At 43.2% G+C, this 27,389-nt stretch overlaps 1 protein-coding gene across 3 annotated transcripts; it reads right to left on the bottom strand.

Annotated features, from left to right (window-relative positions):
• Positions 1-1,433: 1,433 nt before the first annotated feature.
• On the bottom strand, positions 1,434-27,206 carry ThrRS (threonine--tRNA ligase). 3 transcript variants are annotated; one of them, XM_084594401.1, is made up of 17 exons: positions 27,104-27,206; positions 26,701-26,739; positions 25,770-25,951; positions 22,766-22,881; positions 21,037-21,284; positions 19,962-20,105; positions 19,222-19,368; positions 16,932-17,030; positions 16,002-16,097; positions 15,847-15,917; positions 13,985-14,147; positions 9,941-10,078; positions 9,757-9,834; positions 9,531-9,631; positions 6,169-6,270; positions 5,394-5,581; positions 1,434-1,615 (listed from the first exon to the last, which is right to left on the bottom strand). In XM_084594401.1, exons 1-17 carry the CDS (start codon positions 27,158-27,160, stop codon positions 1,473-1,475), a joined length of 2,112 nt encoding a protein of 703 aa, XP_084450527.1. In that variant the 5' UTR covers positions 27,161-27,206; the 3' UTR covers positions 1,434-1,472. The 3 variants fall into 3 exon arrangements, with proteins under 3 accessions (XP_084450527.1, XP_084450528.1, XP_084450526.1); XM_084594402.1 differs by having other exon boundaries at positions 27,002-27,173; XM_084594400.1 differs by having other exon boundaries at positions 26,984-27,173.
• Between the last annotated feature and the right edge of the window lie 183 nt (positions 27,207-27,389).

Here is a 27,389-nt window from a genome sequence, read left to right on the forward strand (position 1 = left end):
CTGGAGTACTCGAGTTCGAACCCGACTTATGACGGCTGCGCTTCAATGGAGGCAAAGCGGAGATGCGTCCGTGTGCTGATGTCAGTGCACGTTGAATATTCACACATGGTTGAAATTAATCCGTTGTCCTCCAGTACGGCTCTTTTCACTTTCCACTTTCACTCCCATCTTTTTTCCTTCCTTTAGAGCGCGTCTAAGGTCTCCACAGAAATGTGTGACGATACTGCGCCTTTCCTGTAAACCAATGTAATTTAATTTAACCCCGATGAACTTTGATATTGGCCCTGCGGGGCTGGGACAGGTAGGTCACCGCCGCTTGCGGCGGGGGCTAGCCTGTTAAAGAATTTTTATCTGTTGTAGGCCGTCATTGCACCCGCCGCCGCTGCGGTGGTGGACGCGACGGCTTTGGGACTCAAGGTGATGTTCAAGTGTAATGAAACCTCAACGTTTTGAGGCATTAATGCGAGCCGTTGCGTCCCCTTGGAGTGTGCAATCTTGAAATTGAATTGGGTGGATACGCTTATCAAGCGGAATACGTCGATATCCCTAGCTCTACCCAAGACATCATTTTGGGAATAGACTTTTTGAAGTTGTGCGGAGCGATGGTCGACTGCGCAGGTGGCGAGGTTTATTTTGAGCGCATGAATGTGCCCAGCCTCGTGGAAAGTGCGCAAGATTCAAGAATAGGGTTTTGTGTATCTCAAGATACTGTTTTTCTATCGCGGGCTGCAGTATGCGTTCCAGTGTTTGCTGCTATTGGCAAAGGTGAAATTTCTGAAGCGCTAGTGGGACCAGTGCATTCGACCTGTTTAAAGCGCAATATTATAGTGCCACATTGTCTGGTATCTGTGGTTAACGGCAGCGCGTGGTTGTGGATAATTAATTCATCCCTTTAACACATTGTTTTACTGAACGGCTTAAAGCTTGCTTTATGTGAACCTGATGCGCCTTCAGTAATGGCGTCGGTCGCGCCTGCCCCGGTTGAACCCGTTCCAGCGGCCAGCGCTGAATGCACATGAGCATGATCAACGAAATGCTGAGCACCACTCAATGCTGCTCACTTGTACACATTCTGCTCCAGTACTCAGCTGCCTTCGACTTCTTCCAGCCCTGTGGACCACCCTCTATTCCCAAGACTCATACCCACCACACTATCGATACCGGTTCGCTTCGCCCGATTCGCCAAAAGCCTTATCGTGGTCGCCGTCTGCGTGCAAAGTAATCCACGAGCAAGTCACAGAGATGCTTGAGAAGGTCATTCAGGAGTCATCTAGTCCTTGGGCTGCTCCCGTGATTTCTGTCTGTAAGATGGCACATAGCAATTTTGCATGGACTACCGCCGGTTAAATGCCATCCAAGCTTGCCTGACTTGCAATTACCTAGGTCTCTGAGACAGTCCCACATCAATATCAGAATGACAAGAAGTTTGCAACTAAGAGGAGAATTCCCATTTAATGCCACTGACAAGTGATTCAAAACTTGTCATCTGTAAGGAATTCCTTCTTGAGACGGTTCAGGCGTTCCACAAGGTCATCCACGGCAAACTCGCCGTGTACCTTGTTGTCACGTGTGCGAACATTCACTGTGCCAGATGTCTTCTCCTTTTCACCAACAACTGCAAGTGAAAGTAACTTAAATAAGCACCAGTGGGAAGTGGCTATTGTCTTGTACCAAGGTCTTGAGTAGCATAAACCACAAATGAAGAAGGTTTTACTAACATTATACCACCAAACTTTTGGCACTTTCAATAGAAAGGACTGCAAGGCATTTAAAAAAAAAGCCATTTTGCTTGTAGGTGGAAACTGTCCCTTCCAATTGCCCTGACACTGGATGCAGCTCTAACATGACATTATGGGTTGGCTTAGTCTATGCTTATGTGGTCAGACAAGCAGTCAAAGCTCGTTTGTTCCTGAAGAGTGCATAGTTGAGCCCAGCAATAATGAAATGGCTGGTATTGACAAATTTCTTCATTTTGTTGTCGCGAAAATAAGACTTTATACATATGTGCGGAAACGAATGTTTGTTTGCAGGTCCTTGTTTGCCTTGGTTTGTTAAAATTTTCAAAGATCTCCTCTCACAACTCAGCAGGTTTTCCATGGCCAGGCCTATTCATGAGCACCAAGAAATGATCGGATGTTATCAAACACATCGAGAACATCCCACAGGCTTGCTGCTTTCTTCTCAGGCTACTTGTCCTTATCACCATTCCTATCAGTCATGCTAGAAACACTCCTCACTATGGCGTCATTTGTTAATTCCTTGTACCTCGATATTCTTCATCACAAACAGAAAGTCGTTAATGTCTGGCACAGTTTCAACATTGTTGCATGCATTGACAAGTGTGGCTTGTTCTGGCAGATCCTGACTCTGGTGAGGTGGTCACTGCTACCTGCCCAGGAACTAGAAGAAATTCCCATTTGCTCCCATGTGCTTAATGCAGTTCTGAATACTGGCTGCCCTCATAGGCATCCCAACTGCAATATCAAGGGCCATAAGCAAATGCAATTCTGTGGGGTTCTTCATTTCGGCATTCAGAAACGCCCGTTGAATAAGCCACTCTCTGTGCTCTGCACTTTGTATGATGCCTTGTTCTAAGGCAGGGTTCTCAGACTCATACATTATGCGAGCCACAATGAGAACATTTCGTCCCTCACAGGCCAAAATATGGAAAATAACAAGGAAATAGAAGCAATAAATAATTGTAAGCAATTAAAAAATTGCAAGTAACCATAAAATAAATAAGAATACGCCAAATGTCTCATTCCCAGATCATACTCGCCCATTCTTCGTAGAAATGCGGCATGCGCTGCCTTGTGCTTAAATGCTGAATGGTTGCCTCTTTATGGTAGCTTGAAGAGAGCTACTGAAAGGGAACAGTTAATATCATGACCATTATCCTTGAAAAAAAAAAAAAAGGAAATGCATACTTGGAGATGAAATAGAAGCTAGGTTTTCCAGTGCCTCGCCATTAAAGTAGGTCATTAAAGTAGCTCACATCCAACCAAAATTACCGTAGATTAAAGGGCAGGTGTCTGGCTTCATTTCCACATCGTCTAGGGATGAGGAATTTAACTGATTTTATCTGGAAAACGAGTCTGGTAGTGAAGCTGAATCGTGAAGGTGGGAAGGACCTTTGGAACAAAGGCTGCATTTTTTTGAGCTGGCGTGCTGCAATGCATAGATCCATGGGCCGTGCTTGAGACCCCTGGGTCTAAAGGCTCAACCCCAGAGGTGCAGTTTGGAGGCTGGATGGCACAGATTACCCATGCTTTTTCCATAGCTGCATACTGAACAGACAGCCTGCAATTGTGCTTAAAGCAACATGGCACTTTGCCTCAGCCTGCGCCGGGAAGGACACTTGTCTCCAGTTTCTTGCTGTGCTTGACGCCTTGGCACCTTTGCACTTTCAGGTCCAGCATATGGTAGCGCACAGTTCATATAATTAGCCAGCTCCAACTTTATTCTAGACACTGCAGGTATTGTACTCGGCTATTTTGCCTTTATAATTCTTCTGCACCTAATTTCGTGCCATTGTGTACTTGCTGTTTACCCAGAAAGCAGTTTGGCAATGGTGCAATGCTGTGCCTTAAAGCGGCTCAGCCAACCAGCACTCCTTCCATACTGTTGTGCCCTAGTTGGCATGCTCATGCTAAGTCCAGAGCTTCCTGCTGCATCAAGCTCCCAGCAAGCGGCAACTTGTTTCATCGCCTGTTCTAGAAACCAAGCGCACATAGCCTTGATCGAGTCTTCAAAAGTCGCCATAATTATCTTTTTCCGCGTGTTCCGCGCTTGCTCCATTCTCCAGGGCCACTAAGAGGTCTCAAGACTTTGAAATCATTGGCAGCGAACTGCAAGAAATTTTGAATGCGCAGGAATTTCCATCTTTTTCCACCTTTCATAGCTTGAGCTATGACCTCCGACTTCTCTTGAAATGTAAAAAGTTCTCACTTTTGTTCAGATGATGCATCTTTTCAACGAACCTTGCATACCAAACAATGCGCATGTGGCATGCTCAGCCCCTATAGCACCGTTGACGATGGATGTAAGGTCATACATGTTTGAACTGCTTGCCAACTAATCAAATCTTATCAAATATATTTTTTCTGTTTCATACGAGAGGCTGCTCAAAAATTGCCATCAGCCATTTGTAAACAAAGATGCTGCATGCCTAACTGTGCTTGTTCGAAAGGCGGAATCATTTAAAGTTTTGAAGATGTGAAATACTTATTGGCACTTTTTATTTTTATTTCATGGCTTGTGCACGAAGAAACAAATGTGCACTGCTACTTCAGGAACCTTCATTGCAAAGTTAGGCCAAGAAATTCGAACATACAGTTTTCATTAATGCAGGGTTCAGCTGTACTATGGTGGTCTTGCAGCTTCATCTATGTTTTAACAGTAGAACTATCAAACATATTTAATTTCATCGAGGTGTAGCCCCATATGAAAAGAGGAGAAGGTACAGTACACCTCCCTGCTTTAGCTAAGCCTCTAGCTTGAAGTTAGCAGGTTGTGATAATTTTATCAGCGCCCACAGGCAGTGAAAGAAGGAAACCTGTCAAGCTAAGGGGACATGTTAATTGGATCTGCCAGTAACATCAAGACGTATAGTTTGCTTCATTCCTCCCATCTTTGAGAAAGCAGCTACATAACGCCATGCCACTTGTGGATCTGAGATTTGTACCCAAAAGGTGTTCTTCAGCTCAAAAGGGTCTAAATGAATGTCATGATAAAAAGCCCTTAGTCTTTTCAAACAGAGCACATTTTTCCTGTGTTTCCCTGCATCCGATCGATTGATTGAGAGCAGATTTATTCCGTATTAGAATGTGCCAAGGGCGCTATGACTGAAAGGAGAGCTAAGTATGTGTAGGGGCGTGAACCCAGCACAAATCCAGCATGAGTCCAGATACCACATGACAGAGAAGCTCTGTGGGCACACATGTACAGCAAAATATGTTGGCAAGAAATGCACTCTTCCTGCACTGCGTTGCCACAAGGGTCGCTACGACACCGAATATAAAAATATGTGGCAAATGTGAAAGTACAATAGCAGTAGGGTGGCTTTTTGGGCTTGTCAGTTCATAGCGTGAGGACACCGTAGTGAAACAAAAGATGAGACAGGAGAACAAGAAGGAACACCACAAGCACTCGTAGTATTCCTTTCTGTTCTCGTGTCCTTGTCTTTTATTGCACTACAGTGTCTTGAAGTACAGTAGCAGCAGTCAAATGATGCCAGTCTGCAAATGATTGGCTCGAAGAGACAGCAATATAACTGCAATACAGCTGCGTTTCAAGGAGGACCTAATTCTAGATCCACCTCGCTTAGTACACTGGCTGAATGAGGATATAGCTACATGCATGCGGACACAAACAATGCTACTGCTCGCTCTTACCCAGAATGAAGTTGTACTGGTCAAGCTGGGCATTGCGGATCTTTTTGTTCAGTGTGCAGCCAGGGTCAAGATCAGCATCACAACGGAATCCAGCCTCCCGCAGCCGGTCTCTCACTTGCAGTGCATATTCGTCGTAGCCTGAGCCCACGGGTACCAAGTTGACCTGGCGTGGGGACAGCCAAAATGGCCTGCACGCCACAGATGCCCATAATTAGCACCACATCTGTCCTGTAGTACTTGATCTCATGGCTATGGTTGCCTGCTCAAACCTTGCTGTTGCCGATTCTGTTACCACAGGAAAACCTGACAAATCCAACCTCAATAATATTTCAAACCCGGGTAATATAGACTGCCTGCACAATTTGAATAATGCAATTTTCCTCATGTAGTACAATTTACCAGTGTCACTTTTCCAAGCCTGCTGTTTTTAGCACCATGCAAGAGTTTCACTGTCTTTTTCTGTACAGCAAGGTGGTAGGTAAACATCCCCAACAAGGCTGAGGTTACAACTATATCATTATTCAGGGATAGTAGATATCAGAAACCTATTCGACAGAACTAAGCACACAGTTCCAGTTCAGGCGTTCAGTCGTGTCCGACTCTTCGTGACCCTATGGACCATGTCACGCCACGCTTTCCGGTCTCTCACTATCTTCTTAACATCACATAGCTTCATCTGCAATAATTTTCTTGGATCAATAAATGTAACCTAGAAAAAAATCATAATTGAAAGTGTGTCTCAAGCCTAAAACTACAGGAGCAAAAGACCACTTACCATTTCCCCGCAAAGTTCTCTGTGAGGATGGCAATCATACGCTCCACAGAGCCCAGGATGGCCCTGTGAATGATGACTGGACGAAGCTTCTCCCCAGTTTCACTGAAGAACAAGGAAAAAAAAATATTACAAAAATTTACAGATAGTCAATGAGATTCATGCAGAATATATGCGAGTGTTACTTTTCAACAGTATGCTACATGATTATCGCAATATCCTGCATCATCGTCCATCCCAGAGTCATCATCCATCCCCCTTTTTAGGTCAAAATATAGATTATATCATACCAAGTGATCCCCTAACCTTAGAAAATGTAAACAGCGGGCCTTGCTACTATTTGCGAAAAATACCCTTCCCAAACATTGCAACCACAAAGAAAAAAAGAAGAGGCAGAAGGAAACTGTTTTGCACATGGATCATCCTGAATTTTCGTGACCCTGAGGTCAAAGGACGGCAGTGCATAAAAAAACGATCCAAATAATGAAAGTAAGCATTCTTTTGTTTGCAAGGGCAAAGAATTCTGCTTGTGACCAAATCGAAACAAGAGGTTTTTATATCTCTGAAGTGTGATAAGCAATGCCGATGAAGACTAGTCATCGCAATTCAATTGCTGGACAGCCCCTGCATAATAACCCTGGACCTAGTTGCAGTTGTGTGGAGCTGTCCTCGCACGACACAAGCAGTAGATTTCACTCGCAGTAAGACACCATTTTGTGAGTCTTGGAAAGCAACAAAAACTCCACATTTTTAGTTTTTTCAAATTTCTTCTTTGGTCCCCAAGACATGGTTCACCCTATTTTTTTCTATGACTTTCAGGTGTGTGTGTGTGTGTGTGGGGGGGGGGAATAACAACACATAGGCGATAACGATATGTTATCGCCTACGTAGAGAAAGAAATGACAGACTTCATTACTAGTTACTTGGCCCAGGTTGGCACCTCCTTCTAACTCGACCATGCCATCTGGTCTCATAACATCAAATAATCTGCCGACCAATCACACGTCTGCTCTGGTTCAGTAGCAGAGTGTCTTAAACACTGAGCCACAACGGTGGGTTGCTTGAGGTGCAATACATGCAGGTGTGAGGGACGTAAGGGCGTGATATGTCTGCTCTGGTTCAGTAGCAGAGTGTCTTAAACACTGAGCCACAACGGTGGGTTGCTTGAGGTGCAATACATGCAGGTGTGACGGACGTAAGGGCGTGATATCACGCTACTTGCTCTAGGGGAGATGGTAGCTACTTCGTGGTACTTGTTCCTCAGTCTTGCCAGGAATGATGTGTTGGCTGGACTGTCTGTGCATTCACTTTATGCAAGCATTAGGCCGAATCCAATCATCTAATGAAAACAGCCGAACCCGGATATATCGAATTCTGGTTATATCGAACTCACGGAATATCCCCTTGAAAATCCCATGTAAAAGTATAAGAAAGCTGCGTCGTATATCGAACTCAATTTCACCGATAGTTCAATATATCGAACTCCGCACCACGCATTGGACGGTGCGCCTTCTCCAAAGACGATCACATCACCTCGGCCGTTTGCCGCGTGACGTTTTCAAGCCACGCGCGGAAGGAATGAGAGGGCACAGTTCGGCGACGGCTGGTCTAGGGCAGCGCCGCGCCCTTCCGCAGTGATCGCATCAGCGGTGATCGCTGCCGCGTTAGCACGTGACGTTTGCAAGTCATGTGTGTGAAGGAACGAGAGGGAACCAATGCAGCCGTGGTGTTCGGGAGAGGGGAAAAATGCGATAGAGCGAAGCGCAAGGGTGTGCCCACTCTTCTGCTGAGCTTTATCTCTCCCCTTCCTCTCTCTTTCCCGGTCTTCGTTAGCAGCAGCACACACTATGCATGCGTGAACAAGCCAGCTCAGCCCGTAGCAGACGCTTCTCCAGTGTGTGTTGTGGTGAACGCTCTGCGCGCGGCGGTTGACGTGCGATTCACGTCGTGTCGTCGTGCTGAACGCGCGTAACCTACGGCGGCCGCGGACACTAAGAAGCGACAGATCTTTTTTTCTTTTTTGCGAGAATAGTTTTTTCTTGCCGTCGTGCTGAATGTATGCTATGGCGGCTATAAAAATTAAGAAGCAGCAACTTTTTTCCTTTTGCGAGAGTTGTTCGTGTTGGGCTGAACGTGTGGCGCAGCGTAAGCTATGGCGGCTGCGGACGTTAAGAAACGGCAGATTGCTTTTTTTTTTTTTTTTTGCGAGAGTCGTTCATTCTTGCATCTATGAATCAACAAAAGCTCGCAGTCGGCTGTGATCATGACACCAACTTTCAGCATTGTTCGCTTCAAACGGCATTTGTGGCTATCACGCTTGCCAATGATTTTGTAGCAGTGGACTGTTCGGCCCACCCCAAGCGTGGCGCAATAAATCGAACCAGGCTTGTGCAATCAAGCCAATATCACGCGGGCACTCTGCCAAGTTCGCTCCCTGCCACCGCAGGATCTATGAAAAGTATAGTCAAAAGATAAACACGTGACGTTATCGCTGCGCAGCATCTTGGCGCGCTGCCAATAAATGAGCTGTGGATGCGACGGTCGAAATAAAGGGATACGCCACCGAACGCTTTTTTTTTCTTTCAAATTCTCGGGGGCAAAAATGGGGAGTGGGTTGACTATGATTGCAAGTGGTGTCTCAAGCCAATTTCTGTATATCAAATTATCGATATATCTAACTATTTCACGATCCCCTTCGAGTTCGATGTATCCGGGTTCGACTGTATTGGCATCAGGCCATTCTCACTAAAGATAGAGAATCTAGCCGTGACAGATAGGCTGCCAAGACCCCTGAGCAACAAGAAGCCAGGCTAGCCCATTTCTGGGAAGCTTACCAAGTGTGCAAGCATGCCAAGATCGAAGTGGCAGCAGTAACAGTGGCTGCAGCCAACGGCTTACTCTCGTGAAACTTGCTGAAAGGATAGCCGAACCTCTGCGTTTTTTTACTGTAATGTCACTTTCTAATGTTATAAATGTGGCATGGCAGTGGCCTAGTTGTTTGAGCATTCCCTTCATTAAGAGTTGTGGGGTTAGTTTACTGATGTCTCTCAGTACCCGCCAGTTTTCCAATGAGCATACTGCCCTCCCTAGTCTACTACTCCTTTTCTCTTAAGCTTCTCGAAAAGAAAAAAGAAAAGAGAGATTAAACCTCATGAGGACCAAAACACATTAGCCATGGCACTCTTTGTGCAAGCTGCCTTTGAACCATTGAAATCAAACAGTAATATATCCATTCAGCACTATATACAAATAAACTTCAGCAGAAAGTTTCAATTTTTGTGGCAGCATGGAACGTACCTAAACATTGTCTAATTGCACAAACTGTACCTCTCACTCAAGAGATGACAGCGTCATCACTTGTCTACCTGATATAGCTGAGGTTGAACCGGATAGGCAGTTGGAAATCAAGCTGAATGGTGGCACACTGATGCTGCCGCCTCAGGGCGTCCATGATGGTGATGTCAATCTGCAACAGAAAAGCACATCAACCTAGAAATGCACACTGTGCTTGAAGAGTGAGCAGCTCCCATGCAAACAGCAGGCTACTGGACACCCTGCAAGACATGAGGCAACTCAGTGAAATCTACCTACTTTGGGACCATAGAAGGCTCCGTCCCCAGGGTTGAGGGTCCAAGGGTAACCGAACTCGTTGAGACTCTGCTCCAGTTGCTGCAAGACAAATGTGAGCCACAAAGTGAGAAAGGTCTTAAGTTTAGAAAGGTCATTAATGGCAAAATTTCCAACTGCTTCATTACTGGTGCAGCATAAGGCTTACCTTTTCAGCATCGTTCCAGACTTCAATGTCTCCGAGAAACTTCTCTGGCCTAGTGGAGAGTTTCAGCTCAAACGTGAACCCGAAGATTGAGTATATGTGCTTGAGGAATTCCAGTGCTCCCTTCATCTCTGAAACTATCTACGTGAGGGAAATTATGTGAAATATAAATACAACATTGTGACACCGGTTCTAGTTTAGTGGCAAAAACATAATTGCACCCCGAGCAGCAGTACACCACCTCACAGAACACGGTGTCAAGCATAAGCCAGGTCAATACTGTTACTACTACCAGTTCTGATTGGCTCAGCTGTGCAAGGAAACACTTCAGTAACGCAGTAAACCCTGCCACCAGATGTCACCATGGCCACTGACCTCCCTCCCATCTACTGCTATGATCTCCACATATGTATCGCTCCCTGGAAGTTCGGGCCACCCTGTCTGAGACTAAATCTCTCTGCACTTTTGGCCACTCCCAGCCATATTACCCTTCTCCAAGATTCCACATTATTACTTTGACTATGATCACCTATGCAATACACTCAAATCTCACTCAAGTCTATTTCTTTCCCCTTTTGCTTCCATCACTATTTTCTTATCACTAGCTTATTTTTGCAATAATTCATGTTACTCTTCAGGTCAATATAAAAGGACTCGGGATAATGTTTAGAATATGCATTGATAGTATGCTTGCTACTGATTTCATAATACATTCAAGAAATTGATATTTAGAGTTTTCAAATATTCAGCAGCCACAGAACAATTCTGCCAAATTTCATAAATATGACTATCACAAGACAACGATTTGTCTGGAGGTTCAATTTAGCGTGAGAAGGACAGTACAGTAGAACCCCTTTATAGTAAAGTCACTGAAACTGGCAAAAACCTTCCCTACATCAGGGCCTTTACTATTTAAGTTGTTGGTGATGACATGGTCCTGAAGATGCTGTCTGCTAATTAAATGGCTACTTACTGAACACGTCTTGTTGCTTATTGAAAAAAAAAAAAAGCATTCTAAAATACATTCTATCTCTCTCTTATCGCCCTTCGCGCCATGTTTTCAGATATAAGATTTTTTGTTTACATCTCATGGAAGTACCTAAGCATGAGGGCAACGTGGCTTCGAATACAACTGAGTTTGATTTCATGCGAAAACCAAAGCCTTGCATGAATACTGCGTCATCTTCCGCTATTTCTGTCTCATTAAAGAAATAGATGAGAAATGTATGTGGCAGTCAAGGGCTGCAACACCCCGCACGATGCTCTCCACTTCTTGCCACAGCAGCCTTGTGCTGCACGGTGCTGCGAATGTTTGCCCGTTTGTTCCCTATTTATTACTGCACTTTTATTCTCTTTTGCTTTCTGAACAAAGTGCATCACCTTCGTTCCATGTTTGTAGACAGCTTTACTTTTATTCCTACGCGCCGCGTGCTCTCTGTCACGGCTAAGAGCCTACGTAAAGTTGGCTGCTCCTGAGTGCTGATAAGCCTAGTGGTAAAGCCATTAACAAAAACAAAAAAAATTCTCTCGTGATCCTAGGTAGCGCACATGTGGCGATGTGATTTTGTGGAAAGTCGTTACCACAGCCAGCCACACTTTACTAAAGCCGATTTTTACCAAAAATATCTTTACTATAAAGGGGAGAAAATGTACAGTCGTCCATGGAAGATAAACTGAGACTTCAGTTTCACTATACTATATCCAAGTTAACTATAGTGCGGTTCTACTTATATAGATGTCCTCTTCGCATTCTCCTTTGTTGTTAATCTTGTGTAAACCGTTTATGATCATACACTGATAAGCTTGGACCTCGTGCAGAATTCTGCAAGCAGGCTCACCTGCATATCGCATTTGATAGACAAATATGGCTGACAGCCCACTTTGAGCAATTGCAACAAGAAAGCATGCATTTTTTGCCTTATTCTTCCATAATGTGTTGCATATTTAACACCTACACCCGTGGCACTCGTCGTCTTCACAACACTTCTAGCCTGAGATCTGCAATTTAATTTTGACCCCATTCCTTTGTAATATGCAGGAAAGCCCACTTCAGGAATTTTGCATAAAGCTGCTGAAAGCGGGCCAAGTCGAGACGTTACAGGCAGGGCAAGCAATCAAGTAGACATTTCACAGTTCACAGGTAACATTAAACAAAGTCCTACTCGCAACCAAAAATTTCATCAAATTGTCAATTTCATTACATCGAGGTAGCTACATTTTAGCAGCCGAAATGAATTAACAGGTTCATGGAAAACGGCTGGGAACATGTAAATTACAAATTCAGGAAATAAACAAGAAATTCTAGCAATAATAATGCTAACAAGGGCACTGGAAGTATATCAGGAGCACATAATGAGTGATAGCAAACGGACGCGAACACATAATTTTTCTCGCGTGCGCAAAGAGCGAGTGCAATGCCCAGTACCGCCGCCGCTAGATGACACCATTGGTATCAGCATCGTCCAAAGTTTGCAAACGGAGACAAGATAAGAGTTAATCCGAGTCTCGAGATCAGCTGATTTAGGGACTATAACGGGGGCGCTGTTGTATTATAGTGAACTAGATTTAGCCCTATGCCCGCATCGCCCAAGCCAGCGCGGCTACCTTGGGTGCGACAATCTTTGCTCGGGCTTCACATACGCATACCATATTTACTAGCATGAAAACCAACCTCCCACTTTTGCCACTGAGAACTTGAAGAAAAAAAAAATCTCACTAGTTGTTAGCGCATCCCTCTGTTTCTCACTGTCACAGTCAAGTGTATTGCTTGGCAGCGCGCCAAGGTGCCGTGCAACGAGAACATCAATCAACATATGTCTCTCTTGGCATTAACTCTAGTGGTAGGGTGAAGGGAGAGGAGGGGGAAGTGAACTTGGCAGAGTGCCAGCAGCCATGAGGAGGAGTGCCTGCGGTGGCTTGCTCAGCTCATCCCGTTGCGCAATACTGGTTTTCATCACATTCGCTTTATCATGTTGCAATTGAGGTGGGCACCGCCCCACTACCACAAAATTACGGGAGCATTGAAACGTGTGATAGCAGTAAGGGCCTTTTGAAGCGAACGATGATAAGAGTAAGAGCCGGCGTCATGATCGTGGCTGACCGCATGCTCTTTGATGATTGATGGCTGCGATGAACGACTCATAAAAAAAAAAGAAGAAAGAATCTCAACTTTTCCCGCCATTGAACCCTCCCCTCAAACTCACGTAGATTTTTGTTGAAAAAAAAAAAAAAAAGAAAGCGGGTTCATTACTCAAGTAAATACAGCATTTCTGGTTAGCGCTTTGTCGTTCTGACTGGCCAGTTACGTCACGGCATGACACGTCCTAAATCTTCCGCACCACGAGTTTTGTATGCACACGACGGATGGCGCAGCGGTACGCCCTTGTCATCTTTTTTCTTTCGCTCGCGGATTCCAGACTGCCCGCAAAGTTGGCGCAAAAAAGGGCAGATGTAAAATGCGGTGTGTCAGGGCTCAAGTTTTAGTTCTCATCCGATTGTCAAGGTGGCTGCTGGTGCATGCATGTGATGTACAAGGACTTCGTCAAATCGAAAATGTGGCATAAAATTACTTCATTAAATCACGAAAAAAAGACAAGAAACATGGCTTTCAATGGCGCAGAGATCGGAAAATAACAAAAATTCCTTACATCGCGCATTTTGTTACATTGAGGTTCAACTGTAACACCTCATATGATGCATGTTGAAGTTTGAAAAAGGCATGTTAGCTCTGTTCTTATGAGGAGCAAAAAGGAGGAGGAGAGTGGGATGTAGCAACAGTGGAGCCTCTGGTGATGTTGCTAGACCTGATAAATTTTCTGTTGTCTGATGTTTGATTCACAAGACGTTAACTTATTTATATGATGGTATACCGTAGCGATGATGTGATGTTTTATAAAGTGGGAATTTGGATGTCCATTTCAAATGAATCTTTATAAATTATGGCTCAATTAGGTGTTCACTCTTCTTCTTTCCAAGCAGTACTCTCACGAGCATCATGCAATGACAGCGTTCAATAAACCAGTATAATCGGCAGGTACACCCCCCTACCTGCTGCGGGGCGCAAAAGATGTGTGCGTCATCCTGCTGGAAGCGTCGCACTCGAATCAGACCTGTCAGGGCCCCTGACAGCTCATTGCGGTGCAGCACACCAAAGTCAGCCATTCGCAGTGGCAGTTCTCGCCAGGAGCGAGGCCGGACATCGAACATGAGGCTGAAAGAGAGGGACAAAACACAAATAACTGAAGCATCAGTTAATGAGTGCAGCTGGCTCAAACTTACCAAGGTACATACTATAACCAAGTGCCCCGTAATACTACATTAAAATCAGATTAAATAAAGTTAATGGGCCAATCTCTATACTATACTGCAGCTGTTTTGAAAGCGCACATTTGTCAGTTAAACAAAGTGTTGCTAACAGGAGGAGGTGCTTGTTACACAAGGTAAAACTAAAAGGTTTACGATAGATGTGATTGCCACTAGCTAGAAAGGCTGCGCAGATCAAACAGCATTTGAAATTAGAAAAAAGCTGGTGGTAAACTTTGACTCAATGGTGGTTTACACTAAAATATAACAATTATGCAATCTGAAGAAGTTAAGGTGAAAACTAACTGGCCTAACAAGCTACGCTTCTTGAATTCTGAAGAAGTGAATTCAGTCAATAAATAATTCTAAAAAAACTGCCGCTTAAGTTCCCAACTGCAAGGCACCTGAAAGGTACTATCAGTGTTTTTTCTGTATATTCTTCTGATTTCAGGCAATTGCACCATTTATGTTTCAGCAAGTGTAGCATCACTGTGCACAAACTTCAGCTCATTGGCTGCTTACATGCTCTCAGTAACCCAGTTAGGAAGACATTGATGAGTGTCAATCACTGGGAAAAGTACAAATGCTAAGGAATGCCCTAGTGTGACGCATTCACTGAGCAAAATTCTTGAAACAAAGACAGATAAAGATGGTGGTTTTCATAAAGTAGGCTTAGGAGTGTTGTGACCTGATGACCTATCTCGAAAACATCAGCATATTATTTGCAATCAGTGACTAACACGAGACAAAATGACCTATATTTTTCTCGACTTCAGCAAAGAAGCCAAGGCAACAGAGTACTGTGTCGCAGAAGTGCGGTTCCAGCTCCAAAAAGAAACTTATTATTTTTCCACTCATGCTCTAAGCATACACACCGTGCACCCCACCCGTTTAGTCCCAGCCTCATTGACACACATTGGTTAGCTTGGGAAATTATAAAATAAAATGCCCTGCTTGCACCGTCTTGCGACACAACGGGCTCAACCCAATTTGAAATTAAAAAATGAAGAGGGGACTTTTGCATTGCCAAAGAAGGGGCTTCGCTCATAAGAGCACCACAGACAACATCTGCAAGAACAGTTCACACGAACAAGTGGCAGTAATACATATATAAAAAAATGACAGTTCAGATATCGGCAGCAGTTCTCTGGAGAATGTCATGAGACCTGATAAATAGAGTCACTTACAGAGCATCCAAAATAGCCACGGTTTACATTGGATTCATGGGATGTAAGGCAAACCTTACAAAAAAATAAAAAATAAAAGAAAGAAAGAAACAGGTGCATCAGAAACACCAGTAATCTCAGTTTGCTTTGACCAAGTGTGTTAAATAATCAAGATTTCATTAGCGTTCTAGGCAGCACAGCTTCCCTTCTGTAAAAAATGCAGCACAAAAAAGAAAAAAAAAAGAAAGAAAGAAAATGCTATGTTCACCTTTTAACAATTTCACCAACCTCAAATAATCTCTTCTACCATCAAAGTTCTGTTCAAAAAGAAATAAAAAAAAAACGAAAATGAAAGCTCACTGTATAATGTAACAAACATGTGACTTGGCATGAGAAATAGAGAGAAACAGCAGCATTATAGAAAAATTCACAAATCCTTACCAGTGGCCTGGGCAGTTCATGGGTTTCAGGGCAAATTTTTCCTTCTCAACATCAAAGGAGAACATGTTGTCCTGGGGAAACGTAACAAATGATTTCACCCTCCGAAATTCAGCAAACTAGAATTAACCACAGAGGAAAAAGAGCAGCAAAGTTACCTGATAGTGTTGCCAGTGGCCAGAGGTCTGCCAGAGCTTGCTGTTGTAGATATTTGGACTCACCACCTCTTGGAATCCTCGCTTGCGGTACTCGGACTGCAAAGGCAGAAGTAACAACCTCCCCAGGTAAAAACCTTTCCTGTCTAAATTTGCAGACAGAGCTAGTATGAAAACAGCATGCTACCAGCAAATGCACAACCAATGGTGCAGTATGTCATCACTATATTCATAATGTCATATGACAATTGTACAAATTATTCCCTCTATAAGACTGTTCCTAAATCTTATGTGTTAACAAATGCATGCAATCCTTACTTTACCTCCTTTGGGCATGAATTAAGACCCAGTGAAGAGAAAATTTTAAAAGTTCCTAAGTTCTGTAATGCAAACACTAATACTGTGTACACACGCACGCACACGCACGCACACACACACGAACACAATCCAACCTTCCCCACTGGTTCATTGAGTTCACTAATTTAATTGCAAACAAATTAAGTATTAAGTCCCCTATTGTTCACCACCATACACTAAAACTCGGCGTTGGCATCTTTTGCTCCTTCAGCCTCGTCGTAGATGGCTCTGGTTTCACATAATACGCAGCCAAACCAGGTAAGCACTATTGCCAACCTTAATACAAAAGGGACAGCAATGTGCAAGGTTTTGCCATAAACGAGCCTCTAGTGGAGGCAGGAAAGTTTTTCAAAACGTTCGAAATGTTTCAGAACACTATAGTTCAACACAGCCTGAAGAAGTATACAAGAGTATGCCATGTTTGTCAAGAAGTCTGCTGTAATAACCACTACTATTATCAAAAAGACGCACAATCAGCAGTCGTAAGTAGTGTGAAACATTTATCATGCCATCGCATAAAATAGTAAAGATGCCCTGTGCTGTAAAAACATACAACCGGCATTATACCCCACCCACCTTTATGAGATCCACAAGGGTGTTGTAGATATGCGCTCCATTTGGCAGGAAGAAGCAGCTGCCAGGACTTAGCTCATGGAAGAAGAACAGCTCTTGTTCCTGGGAAAAAAAAAAAAGAAACCATAATGCATGCATTTACTTGACTGTAATGCGCCTTCGAATGTAACGGCCCCCTCAGTTTTTTTGTGGAGAGAAAATAAACATATGCTTCTGCCACAGCTTTATTTTTGTCATTAATTTTGGTGGACATGTCATTTTTGGGTCTTACTTTTTTTTTCCAAAAAAGGTGTACATTGGAACTGAAAGAAATATGTATATGGTAATTGGTTTACTACATAAAGGCAGAAAGCAGCAATTATTGTTTAAACTTACAGGCAAGAGACAAAGGATACTCGAAAATGCAGCCTGCAGACTGAAGAATATTACACCAAGAGTACAGGGCACACAAGGTTTGCCTTTAGAGGTAAGATGCGGCAGTGTTTACCCTTTGAGGGTTTTTGCCGTACATGTAAGGCGGTGGTTTTCTGTCCCGCAAGGTTTTTGCAGTACGGGTACGGTTTCTATCCTTCATTTGAAATTTCGCGCCCTAATGATGATGCATGCTCCCTGGGAGGTGCTGCCACCTCCTAGGGCTTACAAGAAGCACTTGAAATTTATGGCGCTGCCTTCTTGCGAAGATAAACAGAAGTGATTCCTAGCTACAGCCTGGTCTGCGGCAACACCGCAGCCCTATTGCTGCGGTTTTGGCGTGAAACTTGATTTCTATCATTATGGGCGCTTCTGTGCAGGAGATAAACAGAACTGATTCGTAGCTGCAGCTTGTGGCCGGGTCTGGGCCAAAGCCCTTGCATGGTTTGGGTTATCGCAATGGAGGTGGAAAACTTGATTTTTACCTTTATGGCCACTCCCGGCGCAGGGGCCACAGCTGCTGTTAGCTTTCTTATCATCCACACTCAGGAGGTATTCCTGCTCTCCTTGTTGTTTCCTGAGGTTCCCGAGTTTGCACTTTGGAACAACATTGACTCCAAAATACCATTCCTAATATTTTTCTACAACTTTTCCTTGACTTTACTCATATTGCACTTTCAAAATCCGCAATAAAGTAATCTGACCATCTGGGGAGGGTTTTTTCAAAACAATTCGACCCTTAAAGGGTTAATAGCTGCCATTAGTGGTTCCCCTTTAGGGACCCTAGTTTGCTTACATGCACTTTGCTACTCGCTTATTATCGCATTGCAGAGATATAGGACAAGCTTTGCCCTACAATGAGTCTAGTCATGCCGATTATAATGATCATCATGACAATCACTAATCCCTTACTTAAGCCTCTAATGCCATATACACTCACATAATGAACCTTCTTTTCCCAGTAAAAGTTGACATCAGTTTTGGACAGGGCCCATTACAAGGAGAAAAAATTTGACACTCCTTTGTGAGAGCTTGAAATTTCATTAATTCGTCAATCGAAAATGAAAGCATGCGGTCAAACCCCATCACAACGCTTGTTTTTAGCATTATTCGTTTCAAAGAGTGTTTGGTACTTTCACGTGTACCAATGATTCTGTGGCAGTGCCCACCCCAACCATGGCGTGATAAAGCGACTGTGTTGGCACTCCTCTTGTCAGGGACGCACAGCGTCATGGTCACCCTGTAAGTCCCTCTCATTCCATCACTGAAGCTAAATTCGAAAGGTAAACAAGCCATGATGTTATTGATGCGAAGTATTTTAGCACGCTGCCAAATAATGCACTGTGGACTGTGACAATGAAACTCAGATCATGTTGGCAGCGCCTGCCATCTCATGTGGTCTTCTGACGTCAAACAATTTGACGGCCAGTCAGTGCACGGCCTGTGTCGCCTGTGGCATGGCCATGATTTCTCACAACATCAATGCCAACAACACCAAATTTATGAAGAATGTGGCCTTTAACGCTATCATGCTAAAAAGAGACTGAATATACTAAAACGAATTCTGCAAAAACTACTAGAATCTATGATTTTCCAGGAAATTTCAGGAGACTTGAGGCACTAGTCATATGCCAGGTGATGGCTTGAACATCATTAAAATGTCCTCTGGGATGCAATTGGGCAGTGCCAGAGGGAAATATGTCCCTTCCTGCTAGCCCCGATGTTTAATGCCCACGTTGTTACAGACCTTTCCATTAACAGAGGGAGCCTTTGTGTAATAACATGCTTCACTAAAACAATTCAAAGAATGCTAGGAAAAAAAAAGGGTAATACAAGGAGCAGACAGGACAGAACAATTGAACGAGGGATCAACTGCACTAACTCGTCCGATCTTGCGATGGTCCCTCTTGGCAGCCTCTTCCTGGAAACGCTGCCATTCCTTGAGCTGTTTGGTGTCTGGGAAAGAGATGCCATACACCCGCTGCAGGACCTCCGCATCAGCCTTCCCTTCCCAGTATGCCGATGAATTCTGTGATGGATACGATGGAATAAATGCTTCTTCAGTTTATGCATAAAATATGTGCACCCAGGCACACACCAAGACATGATATAAAAGATGATAATGACGTCATTTGTGCTGCTACAGGGCAACAGGTATGATGTCACCTCTACCAAAATTACACACAACTTTTAATAATGCAGCGCTGAAATTTTGCACTATCCTGCTATATGTAACCAGATTAGTGAAGTCTCCCACAACACACACATATGCAAGCACTGTTGGTGGCAAAGAGCTTGTAACAACACTAGCTAAACAATGACACAAGTAGGAAAGAGCTCTGCATGTCAGCAACATCAAGTGACCAATCATTCCTTTCCCCACTATTTTTGCTACACACTGCAGTTAGACAAAAAAAAGAAGAAAAGGTGCAGTTTCAAGCTGCCGTGGCAAAGCCAAGTAGAAGCAGATGTGAAAAAGAGGAGCACACTTCTTACTTGTAAACACAGCAGACCCTATAAGAAAAATTAGCTGCCAATAACAGGCAACATGACCAAATGAAATGCATGCATAAGAGAGGAACATAGCTGCATAGTATCAGTTCCATAGGTTTTTGTTTTTACCTTAGTGACGTGAAGAGCCTTTACTTTGCCAGTGTGACGCACATGAGGACCTCGGCATAGGTCAATCAGGGGGCCACACCTGTATACTGTGGTAGTGGGTGTCTGTACCTTCTCTTGTAGTATGCGCACCTTGAATGGATTGTACTGCAGGCAGAAAAGAAAATATTAAAAAAACGATTCCTTATATGTTGACTCGTTACTTCGTACTTACTTAGACAAACCTTGCAAGGCAAAATGGCTATCACAACTCACGCATTCTTTCTAGTAATTACAATGGCACCTCAAATGCAAGCCACATGCACCTTTGTCGCACAGTACAAACAAGGTTACCTAGAATTTCCTATGATTAAAGGAAGTGCGATCTTCTCACTATAAGTGATCATGAAAGAAAGCACTGCAAAAACATCCACTTACAACTGGCAATTCACTATCCACACACATTTTGCCAGATATAAGACGTCTGCAGCGACAAAATTAATCCGTTGAATGAAGTGTCCATACATTACGGCCTAATAGACAAAATAGCTGCTAGATTATACACACTGCCTTTATTCATGTCCTTGCCAGGCGGAAAGTTTTTTCCACAATACTAGTAGTAGTTTTGGGATACTTTTGGAATACCAAAGAAGTTTATATGCAGTTTATTTCGTGGACTACCAAGGCTTTTCTATAAAACACGCAAGCATGTCAAAGGAGCATTTGCAGCACAGAGATGACAGGCTAATATGAATATACAAGAAAATTGAGCCTCTGTAAACCATTTAGTAGGGTGGCTTTTTGGGCTTGTCGGTTCATAGTTTCAACACAATGTGGCACAACAGAAGATGAGGACACAAAAACAGAAAGCAACACCACAAGTGCTTGTGTTGCTTTGTTTTTGCATCCTCGTCTTTTGTCGCGCTACAGTGTCTTGACACCATTTACGTTATACACTGAAGGCTACAAAGCTTATCCGTGGTGGCGAACGCAAGCACAGTAAGCTAGCTAAGTAATGGGTGCACCGGCTCCACGTAATCGACTAAGATGTGTATTTCAGAACCTGCCAATGCCAATGATAAGCAACATGCTGTCCTACCTGGAACATACGCAGCAGATCTTCCTTGGCCAGCTCTAGTCGCTCAAATGGCTGCCGCTCCTTGACAATGTTGCGCATAAGACCCTCGATCGATGGGTGGTCGACCGCCGAGACGCCACCTTGGTCGACGTGCATGTCATAGTAGAAGCCTCCCTCAATCGGTGGCCCATAGCATAGGCAGCCCCCATAGAGTCGTTCCAGAGCTTCGCCAAGGACGTGGGCGCTGGAGTGCCAGAACACCTGCTCCCCTACATCAGCACCAGAGTGAACAAATGGATGAATGCTCCAACATCAAGGCAGGCATGATGTTCAGCACAAAATAAATGTAAAAGATTAGTTGTGGATTAAATTTTACCCTGGAAACTTACAATGCTGAAATTTCACAGTGCTATATCTTTAGCCTTGATCATTAGATAGAAGATGTATGCCGCAGGAAGTTTTAACTACAAGTAAGTGTCGGCAAACAAAGCCACAGAATGTACGTACACCTTCTAGTCCATTAAGCTAACACTTTTGGATAGCTAGCAATAACTTCAGTGACCAAAATAAACCTGCCCCGGGCAGCTTTAGACTTATCACTGGAAGCTAGTCAAAGGAAGTTAATGGCAAAAAACATTGTAATACAGCTGATGGCTGAAAATTCAGACACCCGGTTTTTCGGACTTCATTTGCATTTGCCTTGGCACCACTCATATAGCATGCATTGCAGGACGTCATTAATCCAGGCTTCAAGGGAGTCATAAATGTGATTATATAAAGCAAATTTTAAGCTAAAAATCAGCCATCAAACGCCAGCTGCCGTCAATTATCTGTAAAAGCATTGCACAGTGAGACCATCAAGCATCAAACTGGCTTTGTGACATCTCCTCCACAATACGTTTTTGAACTACCTGAATTCTTGGACGCTTCGTGGTCCTTAGAGTGTCCAAAACATTGGTCGTCGACTGTAATAGCACTGAAAGCTAGTTAAAGTTTATGGAAAAAACATTGTAACACTAGAACAACCACACCCACATTTATTTTACCACTGCATGCAAATGAGAACAAAGCTGTTAAAGGTTTTGCATATAGCCAAGAACCATAAACACTCCATCAGTCGAACATCGATTAGACTTCTCGAGGAAAAAAACAAACAAATAAAACAAGCATAGCCAAGCTTCACTGCTTAGTGCATGAATTTCAGGTGCGAGAGATTTACCGTATGCTGTGCCTTGTTTTTTTCTTGTTTAGTATAGCTACAGTCACCACAGGTGATCCATGCTGTTCTGAAGTATGTAAAGTGAAGATGAGCAACATTTTGCTTTTTTTTTTTTTTTCTGCTACTGTGAATCGCAGGGGCTGATCTGAGGTGACAACTTTCACAATGCTGATTACGGTGACAAGCAAAAGGTTCTTCGTCAATAGAATTAATAAAGCTACAGCTGGTGCATGTGTGCAGTGCAACCACATGCTCCTCTTAGCTCCAACTTTAGCTATGCATATTTTATGCAGATGCAAACTACACTGAAGCTCAGCTATTTTAAAACTTGAGAAAATATCTTATTTTCTTCCAATAAATTCTTATGTGCACCATTTTGTTCGTTCAGCTAATCGAAAAGAAGGGTGTTAAATTTGATATTTAAAGTTTCTGAATACTTGTTTATGGAAGCCGTAAATATTTTCGAGTTAACTGACAATGATTGTATGCAAGGGCTTATAGAGCTCAAAATATCCAAAAGCATCGACTCACCCTCCTTGTCTTCAAACTTGAGCAGTTCAAGGGTGCAGTCCTCTTCTAGGGGACGATCCAAGTCCCAGAGGACCTTGTTCACCTTTGCAATGACAACATTGTCAGCTAAGCCCTTGCTGCAGAGAAAAAAAAAGAAGACTCAATCCCGAGCGGCCGTGTACATGCCTGAAGACGACAGATCACTCACATCATAAAAAAAACATAATTACGAAGACTTTGGCAGCCAAGAGAGCGACTAAAAGAATAACTTAGTAATAAGATTTTTAGAAAATCTCAGCCAAATTACCTCTGAGACACACCTCCCACAAGTAAACAGCAGTTTCAGGTGCACTACACGAAATCCTATGTATAAAAGAAGCACCAAAACAGGAACAGCGAATGCTGGGCGTTTGACGGCAGTGCACCTGGAAAGCTGAAACTTGTCACATTCTCTGGCAATCACCCACTATGTTGAACTGCATGAGAACACAACAAAGCAACTGCATTCTCTCAAATTCAACTGCTATAGCCTCACAAAGCAAGATGCCAAGCGATAAACTGGTATGCTATTCACAGAAACTGTACCAGTTTTATCATTAAAGGAAAGCAAAATATAACTTTCAGTTGTGAAGTGCATACGAATACAGTAGAACCCCGCTATAGTAAACTCGGATATAGTGAAGTGAAACTGAAGTTCCAGTTCATCTTCCATAGGCAACTGTACATTTTCCCCCCTTTATAAGTAAAGACATTTTCGGTAATAATCGTTTATAGTGAAGTGCGCCCGGTCGCGGCGACGAGTCACACGATATGACATTGTCGCTCGCGCACTACCTAGAATAGCGAGGAAAACATTGTTTTGTATTTGAAAACAAAAAAATAACATCGAGTGTCCTTTTGAGTGGCTTTACCAGTAGGCTTAGCAGCATTCAGGAGAAGCCTACTTTACGGAGGCCTTGGAGCCGTGAGGGAAAGTATGCAGCGTAGGGAAAAAAAAAAGTAAAGCTGTCGACAAATATGCAAAGTAGGCGGCACGGTCCGTTCAGAAAGTAAAGGATAAAAAGTGCAGCAAGAAATAGGAAAGGGGAAGAAACGAGAGAACATTCACAGCACTGTGCAGCACGAAGCATGAGGCAGTGGAGGTGCAGCGTGTGCAGTCTTGCAGCACTTGACTGCCATGCGCATTTATCATTTCTTGCCTTTTAAAAGACAGAAGCGGCAAAAAGTAATACCGTGTTCATGTAAGGCTTTGGTTTTCATATGAAATCAAACTTGGTTGTATTTGTAGCCACAGTGTCGCCATGCTTAAGAGGTATTTCCACAAGATGTAAAAAATTTTATAGCTGAAAAAATTGCACGAATTGCAGAGATATGGAAGGTATTTCAAAGTGTTTTTTTCAATAAGCAACAAGACATGTTCAGTAAGTGGGCATTTAATTACCAGAAAGCACCATCAGGACCACGTCATCACCAACAACTGATTATAGCAAAGACCCTGATATAGTAAAGATTTTTTCTGGTCCCAGTGACTTTACTATAAAGGGGTTCTATTGTAAGAGCAATTTATGTAAATTGAATACTTTCGATTAATAATGGTAGTTGAGGCCAAGACAACACTTTTCCACAAAGCACAGCTACGAAAAGAAACAGAGGTACTGCAAACAGATTTCATCTTTGCTCATCATCAGCATAATTTACTACTATATGTACACCCCTGCGCAAAAGTGGGGAGACCACATGAACTGCTGCAATTATTATTTTTGCGTAAACAAATATGCACCTGACAAATTTGCCTGGGCAAGATGGCAAGCATATTAGTGAGGCTACTCTATGCATAACTTAGAAACAACCGCTTCACTGCCAGAAAAAACTGGCTTGCAGTTTTGTCAAAACGTGTGGTCTCTCCACTTTTGCGCATGGGTGTACCTGCAAAGTCTACCAGGCACTAAGAGAAGTCAGGTAGTAGTAATGGTAATAAGCTTTATTTTGTAGGATAATGCCTCTGTGAAATTCTTCACAGTTGCATTCAGTGGAAAGAAACAAAACAAAACAACACTGTCACAGTTTGACTTAATGCCAATATGACTAAGGAGCTTACTGAACGCCCTTATAAACCATTGCAAGAATCCCATGAATATACCTCCTTGCTGGATAAGTGCCACTAGCAGTCAATTATTGAAGGGACAAGGCACAAGGCATTGCTGGCAAAAAGCAACAAGACAGCCCGAAAAATGAGTACGAGTAACAACCCAAGCAGGCAAATCCCATCCACGCTCCCTCGCGACACGCAAAGACAAAGCAAAAAATTTCCCTGTCGATTTCTTTAACACAAAAAGAACTGGCATATCTAGATTACACGTGGAACTAATCTCTTTTGTCGCTTCCTTCTCTTGCTAGAAATTATTGTTCGCTTTTGTGGCTATGAAGTTCCTTGCTCCTGCTACGAAACTTATCGTGCCCTACACTTTTCTTGATGCTATAACGTTTTTCTTCTGTTTTTTGTTTCATGAGATGGGTATTAAAAACACAGTCCACAGGTTCATCAGTTTTCAACCTACATGGCCAAAATGTCATGTAACCTTCTCTGGAGTGTTTTTGTTGTTGAATGCAAACAAAAATAGGCATACATGCTTAGATTGTGGTTGGAAATATAAATATTAGGAAGGAAAAAAAATGCAAGACCGTGAAAATGTGGAAACCGAAACGTCAGTTCCGGTTTTGCAAAATGCACAGACAAGGTTGATTGTATCTCTGGAACGAATTTAGTTAGAAGCATAATTTTTTCTAATAATTCAGAAATGATTGTAGTTTAATAAAATAAAATATTTAAAATTGATTTTTTCAAAAATATGTTTGTAAATTGGCCTTACCTTAAACCAAGGAAGACTATACCTCATTCAAATAACATATTCAAACAACATATTCAAATAAAAGGCAAGAAACATAAGTCTGCCTTCAAATTATGTCTTTCAGAAAGCTCATCTGTCTGGTACGCCTCATAAAAAACAGTTATTACTGACTGTACCTGATGCCAGCAGCAATCTGGTACGGGGTTGTCTTCCATGACTCAGCAGGCACTTGCTTCCCATCAGGAAGTGTTACCGTGATGGGTGCACTGGTTTTGGCTGCCAGCTCAGCATCATAGCGAGCTTTAAGCTCATCCCAGAGGCGGATGCGCTCTTCGATGAATGCTGGCCATGGCTTCAGCTGTCAGGAGGTGATGCACGAATGAAGAACCACAACCAGACAATGCTACAGTCCTAACCCTGCTCATATGTCTCCATTTTTCATCACAGCTAGTAAAATAAACTGGTGACAAAGCATTAAAGCAGCACATCATGCACACCACAAACATATTCCAAAGGAGGAATTGTGATTCAGCTCAACATTACAGCTCAGTGAAGCATAATTAGGGTTGTATCGAGTGGAGGGGCTCGAACATGCAGTTGTCAAGTTTCGTCTCGCAGGTACCTAGTTCTCTAACAGACACATGCCCTTCTGAAATGCTGACATTGCACTGCTGACATTTATCAAACTGATGATAAACGTTTCTAACAAGTTAGAATCACTACTAGAACCAAAGTTATTTCACCTTTCACATTAAATTGCAGTGTCTTACATGTGTAAAAAGAAATGTGTTAATAGTGCATTTTGCAGGCATCACGCAACTATGTTCGAACTGACAGAGCACGTACGGGTGAGCTTGTTCAGGCATTTTGGTGTCTACCTTAGGCCAAGACAGCAACCTGATATGATACGATAAGCAAACACCAGTGTAAACACGCTATATGAAAGCAAGTTCAAGAATGGCAAGTCTTTTTAGCGGGCCGCAAGAAATCCAGAAAAAGTTAATTGTTGAGCGCACATCAGCGCATATTGTTGTCGACACATCAGCGGTAACACTCTGTGTTACGGTTGTCGACCATAACTGACTAGATCATTGACGAGTTCATTACCTCAGTAACCGGGGCCTTCGATTCCACTTTCGCAGAAACCTACAAAGAGAAAGGCAACGATTAATACGCGTACAGAAGGAAGCAGCCTGCATGCAGAGCCATGCAAGATTGCATCAACCAAGCGAAGGTCTTCGCACTCATAACAAGCAAACAAACTGATAGCGACTTTCACGTCTGATAAAAATGGTCTATGTTTATGTTACTGGGAAGTACGCGGGACTAAGCTACCTGAATGAATGAACTTAGTTAAAGTAGTGTGACACAGGCAGAGAACTTCACAGACCCTGCTGATCGTACGAACCAAGGCAGGATAACCACAGCGCTTTGTTAGGCGGAAACACAAAGGCAATCGCATTGTCCGACAAATTGTGAGAATAATAGTCACTGTTCAGTTTGTTCGTGCCTTTTCGTGATCGCCTAAACTCATTGCTTCAACTGCGTCCGACACGTTGGTCGCCATGATGCAAAAGAGAAGAATATGATCCAAAACCAGCCTTGCCAGACCGGCGCAGGTAGCCGGTCCAGTGCAATCAGCTTCTTTCGGTTTTGGTTTCGTTTTGTGGGGTCCGTACTGTCAGTTCCGACAGTGCTAAGCACAAAATATTGTAATAAAGTGATAAAGTTTCGAAAGCGTTGTCTCGAAGGCCACAGAACCAATGCAGGTATTCATAATATGTAATCTATGCGAA

The sequence above is a fragment of the Amblyomma maculatum genome, chromosome 2, assembly GCF_055883805.1.
Source record: "Amblyomma maculatum isolate TAMU_Amacu chromosome 2, ASM5588380v1, whole genome shotgun sequence".
Lineage (NCBI taxonomy): Eukaryota > Metazoa > Arthropoda > Arachnida > Ixodida > Ixodidae > Amblyomma > Amblyomma maculatum.